Source organism: Fistularia commersonii, chromosome 8 (assembly GCF_037954325.1).
Source record: "Fistularia commersonii isolate RoL2024-O1a breed Wild chromosome 8, RoL_Fcom_v1.0, whole genome shotgun sequence".
NCBI classification, from domain to species: Eukaryota; Metazoa; Chordata; class Actinopteri; order Syngnathiformes; family Fistulariidae; genus Fistularia; species Fistularia commersonii.
Genome location: NC_141291.1, coordinates 5,201,911 through 5,221,238, shown reverse-complemented (window position 1 = coordinate 5,221,238; position 19,328 = coordinate 5,201,911). Strand labels below are relative to the sequence as shown.

At 47.4% G+C, this 19,328-nt stretch overlaps 1 protein-coding gene across 1 annotated transcript; it reads right to left on the bottom strand.

The window, feature by feature from the left end:
• Window positions 1–918: 918 nt before the first annotated feature.
• On the bottom strand, window positions 919–16,879 carry inhbaa (inhibin subunit beta Aa). Its single transcript, XM_086150660.1, has 2 exons — window positions 15,932–16,879; window positions 919–4,962 (listed from the first exon to the last, which is right to left on the bottom strand). The coding sequence occupies exons 1-2, from the start codon at window positions 16,458–16,460 to the stop codon at window positions 4,142–4,144; spliced, it is 1,350 nt and encodes a 449-aa protein (XP_086006786.1). The 5' UTR covers window positions 16,461–16,879; the 3' UTR covers window positions 919–4,141.
• Between the last annotated feature and the right edge of the window lie 2,449 nt (window positions 16,880–19,328).

Genomic DNA, 19,328 nt, shown 5'->3' with positions numbered 1-19,328 from the left:
GTGTGTGTATCTGTGTGTGTGTGTGTGTGTGTGTGTGTGTGTGTGTGTGTGTGTGTGTGTGTGTGCGCGCACATGTCTGTGTACTGGACATCCAACAACAATCTCCAATGATCTCTAATCAGTCTAACACTGTTTAAATTATCCAGCATCTCCACTGGATTCACATTAACAGTGTGTGAAAGTGTCTACACATGTGTGTGTGTGTGTATGTGTGTGTGTGTGTGTGTGTGTGTGTGTGTGTGTGGGTTTCGGTGTGTGTGTGCATGTAAGCAAAAGGATTAGACATCCGACACTATCCTGCCAGCCTAACACACAGTGTGTATGCGTGTTTGTGTGCGTGTGCATGTCCATACATATGTGTATGTGTGTGTGTGTGTGTGTGTGTGTGTGTGTGTTTCAGTAATCGGGCATCCCCCACTGGATTCTCAGCGGCTTTGTGTGTGTGTGAGTGTGTGAGTGTGTGTGAGTGTGTGTGTGTGTGTGTGTGTGTGTGTGTGTGTGTGTGTGTGTGTGATTCCATGAGTGTGTGTGTAACAGCCTTACACACTATGTGTGTGTATGTGCATGTGTGTGTGTGTGTGTGTGTGTGTGTTATGCTGCTTGCGTGCACGTGGTTGTGTGTGTCTTGTGCATGTGTGTGTGTGCGCACAGGCGCTGAGAATGTGTCCATTAATATAGGAAGTGCCAACAAAAAAATTCAAAAAGCAATGTAGCAGCATTGGGCCCTACACACACACACGTACACACACACACACACACACACACACACACACACACACACACACACACACACTCCTGACACAGGAAGCACAGTAAACCCTCCTGTCGCTTCACGTGTGAAAGGCCACGACGTTTCGCTCCTTCGTTCCCGGTGATAGTCCAGGGCGTAAAAGACGGCACACACACTTTCTCTCGTAATATGTCCTTTAAACTTTAATGGTGAAGCAGGAAAAAAAAAACAAATGTAAAATAAATTAGATTAGAAAATCGCCACGAGCACGTTTGATTTGTACAACAAAGCACTGCAACATACTGGAGTCTTATTTTCCATATATACAGAATAAAAAATAGACTTTTTATTCTTTGTCCACTTTGTTCAGTGTCAATAGTTCTGATAAAAAGAGCAAAATCTGAACAAATACAACATCTCTCTTCTTCTTTTGTTTTTTTTTTCTCTTTTATTTGAGGCATTTTTTTTTCCCGTTTTTTTTTTTCTCTGCGCTGACACGTTTTACAATGAGTCTGTAAGCCCGCCCTATTCCGAAAAAAAAAAAAAAAAAATCAGAAGAAGAACATCCACCTTCCACCAGACAACCAGAAGAGATAAACATGTGACTTCGTCAGCTAAAAAAAAAAAAAAAACAAGACCCAAAAAACGAGAAACGTTGGGATTTGTTTCCGCCATTGACCCGACTGCGGGTGGGTGAGAGCGAAGGATCGTGGGAGATGAGGTCCTCGTGGAAGGGAAGGAAAATTCGATTGTCAGATCAACATGCAACGCTCGGAAACGTGAAGGAAACTTCAGGAAATGAAATTAATTTAATTTTTAATTTTTTTTTTTTTTTCCGCATCGCCCGCCGATTTGAATGTGAGTCTTTGGCGTTTGAGCGGAAACGGAGACTTCTTAAAGTTAAAAAAGAAAGAAAATACAGAAGAGCAAAGCGTTGGAGAATATTAGTTTTAATTACTATTTTTTTTAAGATAATGATATTTTTTTATGAATTATTTCAACAAAAAAAATCCGATTAGCATTTCAGAAAAAAAAAAAAAAAACAGAAATTCAATGTTCAAGATTGTTGCCGTGGTTTTAATGGAGCCGGCGGCATTTCAATTTATTTTTTTTCTCCTTTGAAAGCTCCTTTTCCTTTCCCCACCGTTTCTCCTCTCTGATCAAACCCCTGAATATTTTCCACAGTCGTTGTTTCTTGCTGTTTTATTTTGAAAGCCCCCTGTCGGTTCACAAGTCTGGATTAAATTGTCATTTTTGGCCCGGATGTGTTTCTCTGCCGTTACCGTGGGTTACCACGCTAACGCATCCCAAGGGGTGAGCCAGTCTTATAGTAGATTAAATATCAAATTACCGCCACAGAGACCAAAACTATTGTTTTGCTGGAACCTTATATCGCGCAACCGGCTAATGCTAATCACCCTCCGGCTAGCTGGTGATGTCATGCTTTATTTTGGACCAATCAGAGGCCTTCTCATGTTTGCACAGCAAAGTAACCGGGATAATCCGACCCATCAGAGCGCTAGATCTCGATCGCGCTTTCTGTCCTTAAACCTGCAGCTGAGAAATTGGTTTTGTTTTTAGCTGATTTTGCCGTTTACATATGTTGGGCCCCCGTTTACACAACAACGTTTTCGGGCGGAATGCAAAAGCACAAAGCGTAGTAGGGATTAACACGCCCTTTAGTTTATTCTTGTGACAGGAAGTGTCTCAACATTTCTGCAAGCTTTTAGTTCATCACAAATCACAGCACCGCCTTCTGGCCCGGCACGTATACTACAACCTTATTGTTTTTGTTTTTTTCCGACATGCACGGAGATCATTTTCAAAACCTCATCTGCGGAGCTGTTTTGCCACAAGACGAAAAGGATGTTGTCGTAAAAATGAAGGTCTTACTTTGGCAAAAACCAGAATATAGAATAAGGGTTTCCGGGGCAAGTTTGCAAAAGAAACAAGTTGCGAGAATCTTCCCCCCGCTCTCAGTCCAACACATTCGGTTCTTCTAATGTTTTGACGGAAGAAAAAACGTTCAAGCGACCAGATGAATCCGATGTCCAGGTTTTTTTTTTTTTTTTTTTTTGGATTATTTGAACTTGTGGATTCCTTCGCCAACTTTCAAGTTACATCAACAAAAATACCATTCTGTGTTCCCTCCACAATCTTGATTTTTTTTTTTTTTTTTTTATATTCTTGGAAGTTTCGGGGAAAGTTGTCGTGACAGCATTTCCAGGCTGTGTTGGGGCGCGAAATAAAATGTCAAAAAAATAGAAATTAATTAACCTTTAATTTATTACATTTTGCATTCAAACTTAAAAAAAAAAAAAAAAAAAACATTTAATTTAAAAAAGAAAGAAAAAAAACTCACAATGAAATGGAACAGTTCACTACCTTGAAGAATTAGTTTTTTTCTGTTTTCCCCAGAATCCTGTTTCGAGAGCGTGTTAGCGTGATTAGCGTCCGCCGGACGGGCGCGTCGCTGTTTTGCGACGGGAATAGAACCTGCGAGCGTCTCTACGAGTGTCTCCTCTTGTCGCTGGCTAATCTGAACGCGAGTGCGGCTAATAGTGCAAAAAAATAAACGTTTGTAACGTTCTTCAGACAAACAAACGAGGAAAAAAAAACAAAAAAACCTACAAATTCAGCCGGACAATTATTATCAACAACAATAACAATATTATCAATATACTTAGTGACAATAATAGTAATAATAATAATAATAATAATAATGGTAACATAAAGAAGTGTTTGGTTCCAGCAGCCGGGCCAACTTGTTTCTTTCAAGTATCTCTCCACACACACGCACACACACACGCACACACACACACGCACACACACACACACACACATCCTTAAAAAAAAAAAAAAAAAAAACTCCTTCGTTCGTCCTCGTACATTTGGGAAAAAGGAAACAGTTGGGAAACAAATAACGACAAAGTAAATAAGCTCATATTAAGTGGAACATGTTGCATAGTTTTGAGATTTGTTTTTTTTTTTTTTAGTTTGTTTGTTTTTTTTTTTCAAGCGCCACGTCTCCAAGATCAGACTGGCGAGGCGGTCGCGCGAAAAAAAGTCTCAGCCACATAAATACACCTTGCTCTCCCTCCTTTCGTAACAAAAATATATTAGATATTCTTTTTTTCTTTTCTTTTTCTTTTGTTTGTTTTTTTTTTTTTTTTTTTTCTCGAAGATTTTTTTTTTTTTTTTTTTTTGTCCAAAAGTGCTATCGGGGCGGCAGGGGGCTCCAAAGGGAAAGAGGAGGGAGAGAGCGCCGGTCGACCCGCGGCCCACGGCGACCTCGTCGGAGGGCCGGGTCGCGCTTCCTCTCCCACGTCATGGCGTCGCTCTCCTACATCCGAAAGTCCCCCTCCTCCTCCTCCTCCTCCTCCTCTCCGGACGGGTCTGAGGCAGGTGCGCTTACGAGCAGCCGCACTCCTCCACGATCATGTTCTGGATGTCCTTCTTGATGATCTTCTGCTCCTCGTTGTAGTAGAGCATGGACATGGCGCGCAGCCGCGTGGGCACGCAGCAGGACCGCAGGCTCTGGAAGGGGCTGTAGCCCCGCATGCGGTAGTGGCTGATGACGGAGGAGTGGAAGGACAGCGTGGAGCCGGTGATGCTCGCCACGTGGGACGGGCACTCGCCCTCGCAGTAGTTGGCGTGGTAGCCGGACGGCGCGATGATCCAGTCGTTCCATCCGATGTCCTTGAAGTCGACGTAGAAGTGGCGCTTGCAGCAGACGCGCACCTTCCCGTCGCACTCCAGGCCGCGCTTCCTGCGCCGCCGCGAGTCGCCGCCGCCGTCCCCCTGCTGCACCACCGCCATCAGGAAGGGCCGGTGCGACTGTTCCCGCTGGTTGGCCCGCTGCGTCCCCTCCGTCCCGCCCGACACCAGGACGATGTTGGCGCCCACGTCGGCGCACTGCGGACAGGAAGCCCGCAGGCTGAGCCGCAGGCCGTCGCCGCTCTCCAGCAGCGCCTGCACGGCCGCCGACACGGGGAAGGTGTGCCAGCCGCTGCGCCGGGTGTCCACCGTCTTTTCCGCGAGGAGGGTCTCGTCCTGCGGCGCGGCGGCGTGACCGGACATGTGACCCTGCTGGAAGAGGCGGATGGTGACCTTGGCCCGGCTGCGGTTGGACTTGGCCAGGCGGAGGAAGAGCCAGACGTTGGCCTGCTCCACCAGCGAGAGGTCGCCGCCCTCCTTGGAGAGGACGAAGGTCACGGCATCCGGAGATGCACCTGCGGGCGAAGACACAATCCGGTTATACCGCCTGCAGGTAACCATGGTTACACAGCCAAACACACCAGACCGGAATAAAAAATGATATTTTATCAATAACACATTTTATTTAAGGCACCTCAATGGACACAAAATATAATCGGAAACAATCGAAATCAAAACAAAAAAATGACAATAATATTGATTTAATTTTAACCATCATCATCAGCACTGAAGTATTTATTTAAAATATAAATAGACTATTTATGTCTATTATATTTTTGAGATGAATTTCTTTGACTTGAAGCGCCAACATCTCATTCTTTTCCAAATAAAAACTTTATTGCAGCCGGGGCGTGGGCGGGGCCCCCGACATTCTGCGCCGGCCCTGGCTCTGTAAACGCAGTCACGGGCGTCAAATAAACCCCTCACACACACACACACACACACACACACACGGAGTGTATCAAAGAGCGCACCTACTTCCCAAGGCGAGCCCCGACCAACTACCGCATCTCCGACCTTCCAGTCGGTGATTGACGGCAGAAGTGGGCGGGACTCGGGGGCAGATTTACGCTTGAGGAATCCCTGCTGCAGACCGGCTGCAGATGGGACTCTTCCTGCTGACTCGGCAGCAGCGGTCGGAGTTATTTTAACCCGCTAATCGTTCCCATGTTGCCTATACAGCGGCGCGGCGTGACTGGAGCTACGGCGTCTGCTGCAAATTGAAAATCCTGCTCCCGACCCCCCGCGGACGGACGGACGGACAAACGGACGGGGGAAGATCTTGCGCGGGAGCGCCGCCGCTGACCTGCGGGCCTCCGATCCGATCCGACCGACGACAAAACCCATCGAGGTCAAAGTACCTGAATTTAGCGAAATCCAGGGAAGGGAAGGATCCCGAAACCCTCGGCCTGAGTTTCCGTCTCCGGAGAAAAACCAGAGCCGCTTCACCGTCGGCGCGACGCGTCCGGACCTGCACTTTACACTTCCTCGAAAAAAGCTCGCGGGACGGCCGGCGGTTGAACTAATCACCGGTTTGAGGACCCAAAATTGCCATCCGCCGCTGTTACATAAGACCCTGCATCACCTTGTCCTGCCTGCCACGTCTGTCGCCCGTGGGCGTCCCGGGCCCAGAAATACACCGGCTCAAAGTCACGATCCGGGAGCGGATGAATGTCGGCAGCAGTGATGCTCTGATGAACGGTGTGAATGGGCGGCGAGTGTGTGTGTGTGTGTGTGTGTGTGTGTGTGTGTGTGTGTGTGTGTGTGTGTGTGTGTGTGTGTACGCGGAGGCGGCCGGCACTTTAGCGGGTCCATTAACACAGTTTAAGCGGCAATTCGGAGGCGATTATCTCACTTGCATCATCGTCACTTCAGAGATGGGAAAGGGAATCGGCGCCCGGCTCTGCCATTGTTGCTGTTTGCGATGGCGAGTCCTGCGGCGGCGCCGCCGGACGGAACAAGTCTCTTTGTTTTAGTCCAGCCTGACGTCGCTAACGTGGCTTATTCCGAAAACAGGCTGGCGGAAGGGGGGGGTCAACTACCTAAGTGCTTACACAATAAAAACACATTGAAGTCAAAAAAACACATTGTCGCTATAATTACAGATGCAACGTGCTTGCGTGGAACCGTGAGGGGTTTTGAACACAAGCTAAATGAAAAATCTCCAAAGATCTAATGTAAGAAGCAGCGTTTCAGAAAACATATGGACAAAACAAAAGGAATAAAATAATAATTGGGGCTGAAACTGCAGCTAAAAACAGGCTAAATGGAGAGGCTAGGAGCCGTCATTAGCTGATAGCTAATGTTAGCTGTTAGCTTAGGACAGGGTGCCGCCATATTGGAGATGTCATCGCTTTCGTTACTTTCTGTCACGCTTTCGGTTTATTCGTTATTTTTATTTTCTCGCTTTTTCTTTGCACGACCAAAACACGGGCAACCAAAATGCGAGTTTGAATCCAGCTTTGCTCAAGGTTTGGAGCCGCTTTTGCTTGCGGGATAAATGTTTGAACGTGCAATGACAATCCCGGCTTTCCGGTCCGAAGCTCGAATTCAAAAAAAAAAAACCTACGCTGTTTGCCGTAAATCACTAGCCGGGGGGGGGGGGGGGGGGGGGGGGGGGGTTTGAGGGAAAAGAAAGGGGGCCGAGCAGCTACCGGGAGGCCTCAGAAGAGTCCAAACCTTTGACACAGTCCCAGGCTCTCGCAGAGGAAATGCTAATAGCATGTTAGCGGCACAAAGTAGCAGCTGTAACCGTGTCGTCAGCGCTGCGTCCAGACACAGCCGCTTATTATGGCAGTAATGACAGACGAGCTGCGGACAGACGGCGGCGACGTCGCCGCGATTTATGGGCTGCAGCAGCAAGGACTCCGCCGTCCCCGGGATCCAGAGGTTCTTGAATGTACGGCGCCTTCCAGAACCCTGAGAGTTTGGAGTTCGACATTGATTTCAGCAGCGGGACCATAACGGTGTCGGAGGCCTGCGGTCGCCATGTTTGTTTTTGCTTGTTTTTGCTGGGAATCTCGTAATTGTTCTCCAGGGAACGATTGTGATTGTCAACACGGCGCACACACACACACACACACACACACACATGCACACACACAAAGGCGTCAGGGCTGCCATGCTGGGCGCTAACAAAGACAAACCAGGATGGGAACCGGGAATTGAACCTTCAACAGAGCCACAGCGTTGGTACGTACATATTCATATTGTTTATGTTTTTGCATCTTTGTAACGCAGCTGTAGTTTAGCATTCAGGTCTCGGTTAGCAGCATTTATTAGCAACGCAATAAAAGTCTCTTCTATGACTTTTGTATATGTTATATCATATTTTATATAACCAAAATGAAAGTTTGAATAGAAAACAACCAGACCTTTCATCTGAACTTAAGCAAAACAATTCAAATCCAACAAGAAGCTAAAAACAGCTAGGAGCTAACATTTAAAATGCTAATTGTCATTCTGTTGATTTTTTTTCCCAGCAGTTTGCTGGAAAATTGATTTTTAATTTTATCTCAACTTTAGAAAAACAAACCAAAAGCAATATATTTGATGACGCTGTCGGAGATGAGCATGGGGGCTTGGAGATTGGGGAGCCTGAACTGATATCAGAAAACGGCGTGCTTCGTGACCCGCCGTCACCTACAGGCCACCTGCAAACGGGTACGTGCACACATATATGTTCATGCATATGTGTGTGTGTGTGTGTGTGTCCCATCAGGTTAACTTTTCTCCTCATGTATATTTTTTCAGTTAGACGCCGCCACTGAACAAAGAAACAAAGCACAAAAAGAGCAGCTTCTGCTGGGATTCACAGTTTGCACAGCTGCCCTATCGCCTCCCTCCCCACCATCAAAACCCAACCCGCTGGAAAGTCTTCGCTGGATGTGCATAAAGCGAACGCGAGGAGGAAAAAAGGTAATTTCCACAGAGCAAAGGGTAATGAGAGGACTTCCTGTCCCTTGAGCTGCCGTGCTTATCTGCACCCGAATCAACCACGCGGGTGAGGGGCCGACATTTCGATCCGCGAAAACACACTTCCGGCCGAGCGAGAGCCGACCAGCGGGGGTTCGAACGCCACGGATTTGTACTTTTTCAATATTTCAGATCGATTTTCCTGTTGTTTTTTTGGGGGGGGGCTCCCAATTTCCATTTTCCAGCTGTGTTGGAACAAATCGCGGCGTTGACCTTTTAAACGCTCGATTAAGCAAAAATCAAACAAGCTAAATCCCGTGACTGTATCGTGCTGTTGTTTTTCCGAATAATTACATTCGAAACTCAAAGCAAATGTTCCCTTTTTTTTTTTTTCGTTTGTTTCAATGTTTCTTCTGGTTTCGCGATTGCACGAAAAACAATAACCGTCGTGTAATTTCATGCCAATTGAAATCGTTTTTTGCAAAAGTGGTCCCAAATTAGCCGAAAAACAAATAAAGAATAACGATTTGAAATACGTTACAAAGCCAATGTTTGTGAGATCGCAAATCCAACGCGCCGCCAGTGAATGAAACAGAATCCGTGTGGGATTTTCGTGGAAATTCGTCGTCGTCGACTCCGTCCACGTGTCTCGATCTCCGATCGCAGTCACGTGACGCCCGGCCGTGTTTACAGCAGCGTGGGTTTGGCCGGAGCGCCGACGGGGCGAGTAATCCCTCAGTGTCGACCGTCAGGCTCGGCTCGGCCTGCGTGGGACTGAAATCCGCTCCAGACCCCGAGAGTCGACGCCCTGCCCGGCCTGATTGGCTCCACATGTCAGTCTCACACACACACACACACACATGCTAAAGGACACACACACACACACACACACTAAAGGACAGTAAACAAGCGTGGCGAGGAAGCTGTCTGCCATCTGAATGTCCTGGATGACTAAGTCGCTCCTCCTTTCCGTCCTCCTAGCGAGATCATACAGATCTCTGAAGTTCCCCATCCCGGATCAAAACAAGAGCGATCGGTTGGAGGAAGAGCACGCCGCCCGCGCCAAGAGGCCACGCCCACTTCCGTCACAACCAATCACCGATCACTTCACGCTCAGAAGGAAACGGTAATGATGTGCCTCTTTACGGGCAGGAACACCTGTGGAACCATAGCCAGGAACAGGAGTGACCTCTGACCTCAGAGACACCCCTTTTATTTTCCTTTTTTTTTTGTTTCACCATCTAAACCAAGATATCTTTCACAGCCTCACTGATCTTACCATTAATCAGAATTTTAATTATTAGAAATACACCCCCCCGATCTTCCAAAAATGATGTCATGTTTTTTTTTTTTAACCTATTCTCAAATTCGTTTTTCGTCCGTTTCTCTCGGCCGCTCCTTTCTGGGATTTTTTTTATTTTTATTTTGGCCCCGAGGGTCGGGTGAACGGCCCGATGAACGGTCCGATCCAGATTGAAAGCGGCGGGATGATATGAGAAGCAGACGTCGGCGCGTCCCACTGCCACGCTTTTATTGTTTCCAGTGATTTTCATGTCAGACTTTGTCCACTAACCACACTTTCCTCCTGGGATATTCTAAACTAAATGGATGTTGAAGCACTGGCGTGTCACTGTGTGTGTGTGTGTGTGTTGTTTTGCCTGTGTGTGCGTTTATTTGCGCGCGATCGGACAACACATCATCAGCCCCTCAGATGTTTCCGTCATGCGAGTTCCCCCCTTCCAACTCACCAGGAGGAAAAAAAAAGACAGAAATAGAAAAAAAAAAGAAAAAAAACGCACCTACAGCTGCTGTTTTGTATTTTCTCCAAATATCCGCGCCGTATCGTATCATTCCAAAAACTTGAGACACAAAGGCCTTCTGTGAGAAAATCGCCGTAACGTCTGGAAATATTTTAGGAAATATTTGAAATATGCCTAATTCTTTCTTCTTTTCTACGCCCCTCTCAGACATAAACAGTGGAAAATAAGAGCTAGAAGCAGAGTGCCGAAACCCGGGACGCACATGTAGCTCGTCGCTTATCCTATTTTCTTGACGTGTTGCTCGGGATGCAGTGACACCACCTGGCCACCGGGTGGCGCTAGATCCCGTTTGCAATTCAAGCTTTGCTGTGAAAACTTCCAATCTTGGTAAAGCAACCATAAACATAAAACAGGAAATACTGTCGAATATGATCAACCTTTTTTTTTTTTTTTCTGCAGGATTTTTTTTTTTTTTTTTTTTGCTATTTTGCCGCGCACCGCAGGCGCATTTGTCGATCTCACTTTCTCTTCCCGTCGATCTCGTGGCAGGGAAAGGGTCGGTGATGATAAAGTTAGAGTTGATGAATTCAGATGCTAAGTGAAATAGAATACGAGAAGTTGCGCGTTTCGTAGGCGGGTGACACCTGAGCAGGTGCGACGTCACTCGATTTTCTAGTGCTCTCACAGCATGACGGCAGAAGCGTCTAGGAAAGTGGTTACACTCAGTGTGTGTGTGTGTGTGTGTGTGTGTGTGTGGAAATGAAATAGAAACCCGACGAGCGTCCTGTAGCTTCGGAGAGGTGCAGAGTGAGCACTCTTCTTCTCGGGACGACTGCGCCGATCCCGTCTTATTCTCAGCCTCCGCTACAACGCCGCAATGCTAATAGGCTGCTAGCTAACCGGCTGCGAGAAGAGGAGCACGGGAAATAAATTAAAAAAAAAAAAACAACACATATTTGCAAAAATTTAAAATTTAACTTTAAATGATTCTTTTATCAAAAAAAAAACAATTATCTGTTAATCAGTTATCCTACAGTTGACGGTTGTTGTGTCCCGCTAGGTATTATCGTTCTTATCACGCGGAGCCATAAAGTTAATATCTATAATGGTCAAGGCGTTTTTTTTTTTTGTTTGTTTTTTTCTGGTTTGGCGTCAGTTTTCCGCCTGATCTTCTCGGGATCTTCAGGTTTCTCAGCCGACGTGTGAGAACTGAAAGTCTTGAGCGCAGTCTGGAGCCGTTTACTACCGGCTGACTCATCGCCTTGGACGGCGAGCAGCTCCGGCGGCCTGTCACACATCAAGGGCCGGCCAGAGAACGCGGCGGCCCGAGGGGGGACGGGGGTGGGAGCCGGGGTGGGCGCCGGCGGCCGTGATAATGTTGCGCCCCGGCGGTAAAAAGCGTGCCTCGCGTGCGGCGAGGCCACGTATCCCGCCGAGGACGCGCACGCTCAGGGACGCTCGGGGTCGAGGTCGCCGAGAGGGAAAGCGTGAGGAAAACAAACAACGGGAAAGGGGACGGAGATGAAGGTCGGAGGGAGACGTCGCAAACGCCAGGCCTTGTTGTCGCGCTCGTCTTACTCCCTCCCCTGTGATTACCGCTGGAAAACTGGCCGGGGTTCGCGGAGCGTTTTCATCGCGTCTCTGTATTTAAACACAAAATTATACATTTGGGTCTTAATATTGAAGAGCGGCAGTCCTGGAACGGAGCTGCCGGCCGACCGGCGCGGGAATTCTATAAACTTTTTTTAAAGACTAAATTTGTGCTTCAGCCTGGATTCAAATATATATCTCTCTCTATACATAGATATATTTTTATACATATATTTTTTAATATGCATATATAATTATATATTTCTATGTAATATTCAATAAGAAATTAGAAATATTTAATATAATTAATATAAAGAGAGACATCATTTTTTTCTTTGTATATATTTATATATTCAGTATACAAAGCTGACAATTTATTTTTGAAATATCTCTCATTTATTTCCTAAAATAGATATATATAAGAATTATCATGCATGTACAATATTTAAAAAATAGTAGCTATGTGTATATTTACATACACTAAAATTTTCCTGCTGTGGGAAACTCTATTCTTTTCTTCTAAACATAATATGTATATAGCTACTGATTTTTTTTAAAGTACTGTTAAAGTATATAATATAATAATATATGGGAAATCTAATAATAATTTAAATAAAACATGTAATAAAACACAATATTTTACATATTTTGACATAATTACTTTTTATCATAATTGGATACTGGATCGGATTATCCATTGGTTTTTTTTTTCGTTTTGTTTTTTTTCTATTTTTAAGCTCGGTGACGCAAAGCAAAAGAAAAACAATCCGCCAGTGGTCGGCGGCGGCGGCGGCGGCGGGGGGGACGGAGGATCTGTCGCCAGATGCCGGGGGGGATGCGGGAGGGTTGCGACGTCGAATCCCCGGACGCACCCGTCCACCAGAATAGACCCGACAATGAGCGGTTTATTCCGTCTGGCGAGGAGGCGGAGGGGAGACGGAGGTTAGCGAGCGCGGCGGACGCAGATGAAAGCGGCGTTGTGGAATGTCGCTAATGATGTGTTCAATTAAGTTCAATTAGCCTAATTGTCGTCTGTGTGTGGGGGCAGAGCGAGCGGCGAGGGGAAGATAAACAGGGACGGAGGAGAGGAATTTAAACCGGACACAAAACGCCGGACAGTTAGATATTGTGTCGGAGGCTGCTAAACGGAGGTTGACACTTCGTCTCTTTCAAGAATCCGGTCGTCTCTCTGGGCTCCTCCGCTCGCCATCTTTGTTGCCCAAAATAATTACCGGGGTCCCTGAACGCATCGCTTATTCCCAACAAAGCGCGGGACCGGCTGGGTGCAAAGTATTCTCACGGCGGGTCGCGTTACATCTTAGAAAACACTGTTTTGTTTTGTTTTATCGGTGCCTTTTAAATACGTGCGGGTATTCTTGAAGGCCCCGTTTTCTAATTCCCCGTTTTTTCTTGCCGCGACACAAAAGGTAATTCATGGTCTCAAACTCATGAAATCACGAGCGCCCTCTCGTGGACGTTAAATATAGAGGACCCGAAATAAGACCCTGAGGAGTCCCGCAAATCCTCCCAGCAGTCAGCGGTGCCGTGAGGTCCCTCGATTCCTTCCGAGTAAGCGCTAATATGGCCGCAGCCGTCTTAAAATGATCATTCGGGCCGCCTCAAATGCGTTATCGTTGAGAAAATCTTTTTTTCCAAAGCCAGATGTAGCCGCCGCCTACATCTGGCTACGGACGCTAGCCGCAGGACTCCGCTGTCGGCCGTCGCTCTGCCCCGGTGAATGTGAAGAGGAAGCATCGAGAAGCGGATCATCCCACCGCTGTTTATTTGCACCGCCGCACCGGCGGTTAGCCTCTGCGGCGCTGCTCCCGGCGGAGATGTAACCGGCCCGGAGCTGAGTAAACAGTCGGAGATGGTTCCGTCCGCTGCGCTGACAGCCGGTCTGCAGCCGTCCTGCCGCGGTGAGGGAGTGACAGAATCCACAAAGCTAACAGCGGCGGGTTATTTGCTCCGCAGCGCTCCCTCTCTGGGACCCAGCGCCACTGCAACGGCGGCGGATTAGAGCAGTGATAACCGCCATTGCAGTGGCGCTACACAGCAAACAGCTACGCTAGGATAACATTAGCGGTTGACTTTCAGAATTATGTCTCTCAGATTCTTTGCAGAGAGTTTAAAAAGAAAAACAACAAGATTTAGGTGGATGCATGAAATCCGCAAAAAAGGCAGCCTTGTCATAAAGAAACCTGTGTGGCGAACATCCAGATGCGGAAAAAACGCGGCGCAGCTAATTAATTGCGGATGAAGATTTACTGTGGGCCATGGGCCGAACGACAGCCGGTTTCGGGTTTGTGGGAGTTTCTTTGGAGAGTCTCTTAAGTGCGGTTTCGAGAGGGATTCCAAGCGTTGACGGCCGCGAGCGCTCGGCTTCTGGGTGGAGTCGGGGGCGACGTCAACACATTTTTTTTTTTTAGTGCGCTTTTGAATTCAAGTGGGGCTGATCTTCTCCGCCTGCACTTCATAAAAATCTCTTTTTCCGTGCGCTCCTCGCCCACTGAAAACCCCTTTTAAACGTCACCGAACCGTCCGCGGGGGGAAGGACCACGTCGTGACGGCCCCGCCCACGAGGTTTGATTGACAGGCGAGCTCCCGGGACGCGCAACACAGGAAGCATATTGAGCGAAGGAATTTCCAGGTCACGAGAGGTGGGGAGTGATGGGATTGAGGTGGAATAAATTTCCCAGTTCGCTCCTCAAACATGCAAAAATTCACTTTTTTGCGCATTAAAATAAAAACATTTTAATGTTCTCTTGCAAAAAAAAAAAAAAAATCCAAAGTGCAGAAGCGCTTCGTATCCTGTTAGCAATTTCCAACAAAACCGTTGATAAGGGAGCTAATTTGACAGACGCGGCGTTTTTCTCGGTGCACGTACGTGCCCGGCACTTAAATGAGAACCAGATGAATACGGAGGTGAAACATTTCATTTTTATAAATCATTTCAAGCGTGCGAACCCCGACGGCGCAACGGTAGCAAGCGGTCCCGGTGCCGGATCCGAAAAAGACGTGTCAAGTCGGGGCGGGGGTCAAAGGTCACGGGGCGTTCAAAGAGCGACCGATGCGGGTTCGTCGTCAATCACACGCCGATCTGCTCCGACTCTTTTGCACGCATTAGCTTTGTTTGGACAGCCGTCGCACGCTAACGTTCGGGGGAAAGATGGTCGGTGGCACTCGGTTTGTGTGTGTATGTGTGTGTGTGTGTGTGTGTGTGTGTGTGTGAGAGTGAGGATGACGCAATGAGGCTGCCACACACACGTACTGACTACTCAAGCTTCAAGATGAGATTTACTTATTTCAATTTGCTTCTTTATTTATATATGCATATATATACTGGGTTTGTCCATTAAGTGTGTGTGTGTGTGTGTGTGTGTGTGTGTGTGTGTGTGTGTGTGTGTGCATGTATTCGAGGGGGCTGTTGTGTTATTCGGCTTGTTTGATCCAGCGGTCTCACTGCCACACATGCACACACACACACACACACACACACACACACACACACACACACACACACACACACACACACACACACACACACACACACACACACATACACAGATGGGAAGTGACACACTTATCTGCTCTGACTTTTAGTAGATAATGAGGTATTTGAAAACAGCGGAAGGCAATTAGTGTGTGTTCTTCTGTGTGCTTGTGTGTGTGTGTGTGTGTAAACGTCTTTCCGTCAATCTGTGTATGTGCTTGTGTGCAGGGAGCAGTGGAGAAACAGCAAAGCTGTGATTCAACAGGTGGACACACACACACACACACACACACACACACACACACACACACACACACAGATCACTATCACAGTCCTTTAAACCATTAGTATAAAAGTCCAAAGCCACACACACGCACACACACACACACACGTGCGCAGGCGATACTTGGCTGTACAATAAGTCATATTACTAATCTCACTACGCACGGATTATCCACTTGCTCATACACAACCCAAACACCCACACGTGCACGCACTGTCGTCACCGGCAACGCCGAGCATCTCGCCGTCTGAGCCTCTCACTGCGCGGCTCTGACTAAACCCTGGAAACCTCAGGATGTCTGTGCCGTACAGATGTCCTCCCTCTGCAAACCGCCGCTTTGAGACATGCACACACACACACACACACACACACACATGCGCGCTCCGGCTTCGGTTCATCCCACCGGCATGACTGATCGCAAACACACACTTTGAAACACTCACCGGCCTCGGCGAAGGTGATGATCTCCGTCGTGTCCAGCGGGTCGCCGCTCTCTCCCGCCCGCGCCGCCGCCGCCACGGCCGCCGCCGCCGCCGCTCCTCCCCCTTCTCCCCCTCCCCCCCGGCCTCCCCGCCCTCTGACCTCGGCGTCCCCCTCGATCTGCACGCTGCCGTCCTCGGCCACCCGCCCCACGTGCAGCTTCCGCAGGGCGTTGAGCAGAGCGGCGCGCGGGACGGGCCGGGTGATGTTGGGCCGAGCCTGGAGGTGCAGCATGTTGAGGATGTGTCTCTTCACCGCCTCCACCACGTCCTGCTGAGCCGCCGCCGCCGCCACCACCTCGTGCACTCCTCCTCCTCCTCCTCCTCCTCCCCCCGCCGCCGCCGCCGCCGCCGCCGCCTCATCGTCACTCCTGTGCAGCCGGGCCAGGGCGCAGGACGGGCAGCCGGAGGCGTCGGCGTCCGGGGACGAGCCGCCGCCGTGCAGCAGCAGCAGCAGCAGCGGGACGCAGCTCAGCAGAGGAAGAACAGACATGACGAGGACACGTAAAAGAGAAGAAGAAAACTCCCCCCTTCCTCTCTCTCTCTCTTTCTCTTTCTCTTTCTGCAGAAGTTTGGGAAGAGTTGAGCCCCGGCGTCCACCTGTGAAGCCGGAGGGGGCCGAGCGAGAGCGGGGATGGAAAAGAAAAAGAAGAAGAAGAAGAAGAAGAAGAAGAAGAAGAAGAAAACGAGTAATCCTTGTCTCCCGGGCGGGAGGACGGACAGACGGAGGGATGAATGGAGGACGAGCGAGCGAGAGGCAGCGGGACGAAGGCCTGCCTCTCTCTCCGTCTGCGGGTGAATGAATCCCTCGCTCACTAGTTGAATGGTTTTAGCGGAGTGGGCTGGACTCTCTCACTCTCTCTCTCTCTCTTTTTCTCTCTCTCTCTCTTGCTTGGTTCTCTCCCTCCCTCTGCCTCCTCTCCTCTCTGGCAGCCATAATTATACCACCCTCACCCCCCCCTCTCTCTCTTTCTCTCTCCTCCACTCTGTCTCCTCCCGTCTGACTCATCGCACTTCAAACTTTTACCTCCTCTTCCCTCCACTCTCGCCGCTTCTTTATTTATTTTCCCCACCCCTCTGTTTGGCTGCTAAACCCAGGGATTCCTTCCTTCCCTTCCCTTCCCTTCCCTCCCTCCTCCACGTCTTTTTTTTTTTTTTTTCTTCTTCTTTTTTGTCTCTGACTCCTGTCCATCTGTCCGTCTGTCTGGGGGTTTATTTAAACCTCCAGTCATCATGACATCACGACTGTCTCATCCCTCGGCCCGACGTGGAGTTTTTTTTTTTTTTTTTCAGACGCGAGAAGTTCTGACGGAGCGGCGGGGCCGGCAGCTGCGCGTGGAAGTCTCCCGCAAACTTTTTCTTCTTTTTTTTTTTTTTTTTCTTTTTCCGCACAGGAAATCCGAAACTTCCTGACGGAGACCCGACCCCTGAATGCATCGTTTCATCAGCGCAAGGCCTCCCTCGCCAGCGAACCCCACGGCTCCTTGATTAGTTCATTTTCCTGCTAATTTGCTCAACGGGGGTCACTGTCATGTTTAGGAAACTTCTGACCGACTTAAAGTCATTTCCGGGTAATTTTCCGTAATCGGTGCTCTGCTCCTCGGACGCGCTCTTGCGAGCAGTGAATATTTTTCCTGCGGCGTTTCTTCTCTCAAATTCACATTAACACAGTTCTTATTATTATCGTCGTTATTAATATTAGTACGTCTGTTCTCGCGGCTCCTTGCGGCCTAATTTGTCGACACAAAATAAACCAAATGTGGTCGGATGATGGTGAGATGGTCGTCTTTCAGGGGTGCTAAGCTAGTCGGCTAACATTTTGAGGGTCCCCATTGGTTCCCGGCGTATCTATAATACGTGCCTATTTAAACGGGAAACGAGTTTCGTTTTTGTTTCGCGTGAAACGGTCCAGGTGAATTGATGTTTTTAGAGGGGGAAAAAAAAAATGTGTTTTTTCGTGTTGCAAGATCCAAAGATATGCTTTATCTCATATTATTTATTTATTTTTTTAATATTATTTTATTTTATTTTTATTCTATTTTATTCTGCTTAATTATATTCGGCTAAACTTCATTCCATTTAACTTAAAACACAAGATTGATTTTGTTCTTTCAAGTCCATTCCATTTTAATTCTTTTTAATGACATTTCATCCGATCGAATTCTATTTAATGTAATTTAAATTGATTTTACTTTATTACTTTATTCCATTCTATTCTGTTCTATTCTAATTTCATTTATATCTAATTTAATTTTATTTTATTTTATAACGATTAAACAAAATATTGATTATATTCTATTCCATTCTATTCAATTTAGATTTTATTTTATCAAATCTAAATTTATTTTATTTCATTTAATTCATCAAAAGATATGTTTTTTTTTCTATTCTTTTCTATTCTATACCGTTCAATTCAATTTTGATTTTATTTTATCAAATCTAAATTTGTTGTCTGAAGTAGCTTTTTTTCTTTTCTTTTTTATTGCATCCAGTTCAATCTATACTATTCCACTCAATTCAATTGGATTTTTTTTTAATCTAATTTTGTTTAAATATTATCTAATCTTATCTTATTTTATTTCATTCTGTTTTAATTCCTTCTCCTTTGCCTTTCACCTGTTCCCCTTCCGGGTCACCCCAGAATTATCTCCCTCCGTCGAACCCTATTCACCGCATTTTCATCTTCATTTTGATTGAATTTATGTTTTTATTGCACTTAAACCGAACTTCATTTCAATGGAATTGAATTGAATTTTTTTTTCAGACATACACAGGCTCCAAACTTGATCTTAGAAAGAGTTTGATGAGGTTCTAGGGGGTTATTTTCTATCTTTTCCCAGATGAGATTCTAGTTTGTCTGGCGAAGAGGAGAAGTTCTGCTAAGGTTCTGTGCCGGAGAACCCGAACGCTCAGGTCCGACTGGCGAGGAAGCGGCGAAGACCCGGCGTTACACAGCTTCCTGTCTGGGATTCTCCTTCTGCTGCCATGACGTCATCACATCGCGGCGGGGGAAAGTGTGTGTGTGTGTGTGAGGTCACCGCCTCGTCAAGGTGTTCTGGTGCGTGCGGCGGAGCCCCACTCGTCTTTAAATAACTCCGACCGTGAGTCACGGCGGCGCTCGTAAGAAAGAGGCCCGGCGGGTGGTCCGAGGCGCCGGCTCACCGTTACAGCCTGGATTAACCCTTCGGCCTCGAACCCGGGATCCGCCTCGACTCCCCACGACCCCGAATCCTCCCGCTTCGTTCACTTCCAGACATTTTATTCTTAATCTCAAGGTTACTTTCACCAATTTTCAGGGATTTTTTTTTGTTTTTTTCCAATTACGTCTCCTGGTGATGTCACGCCGTGTTTTTTTTTTTTT

What these genes read in the sequence shown, in the direction of transcription:
- inhbaa (XM_086150660.1), bottom strand. Translation starts at nt 16,460, where the DNA reads ATGTCTGTTCTTCCTCTGCTGAGCTGCGTCCCGCTGCTGCTGCTGCTG. An exon ending in CATCACCTTCGCCGAGGCCG is followed by an intron (nt 4,963 to 15,931) that starts GTGAGTGTTTCA and finishes CTTCGCCCGCAG; the next exon opens with GTGCATCTCCGGATGCCGTG.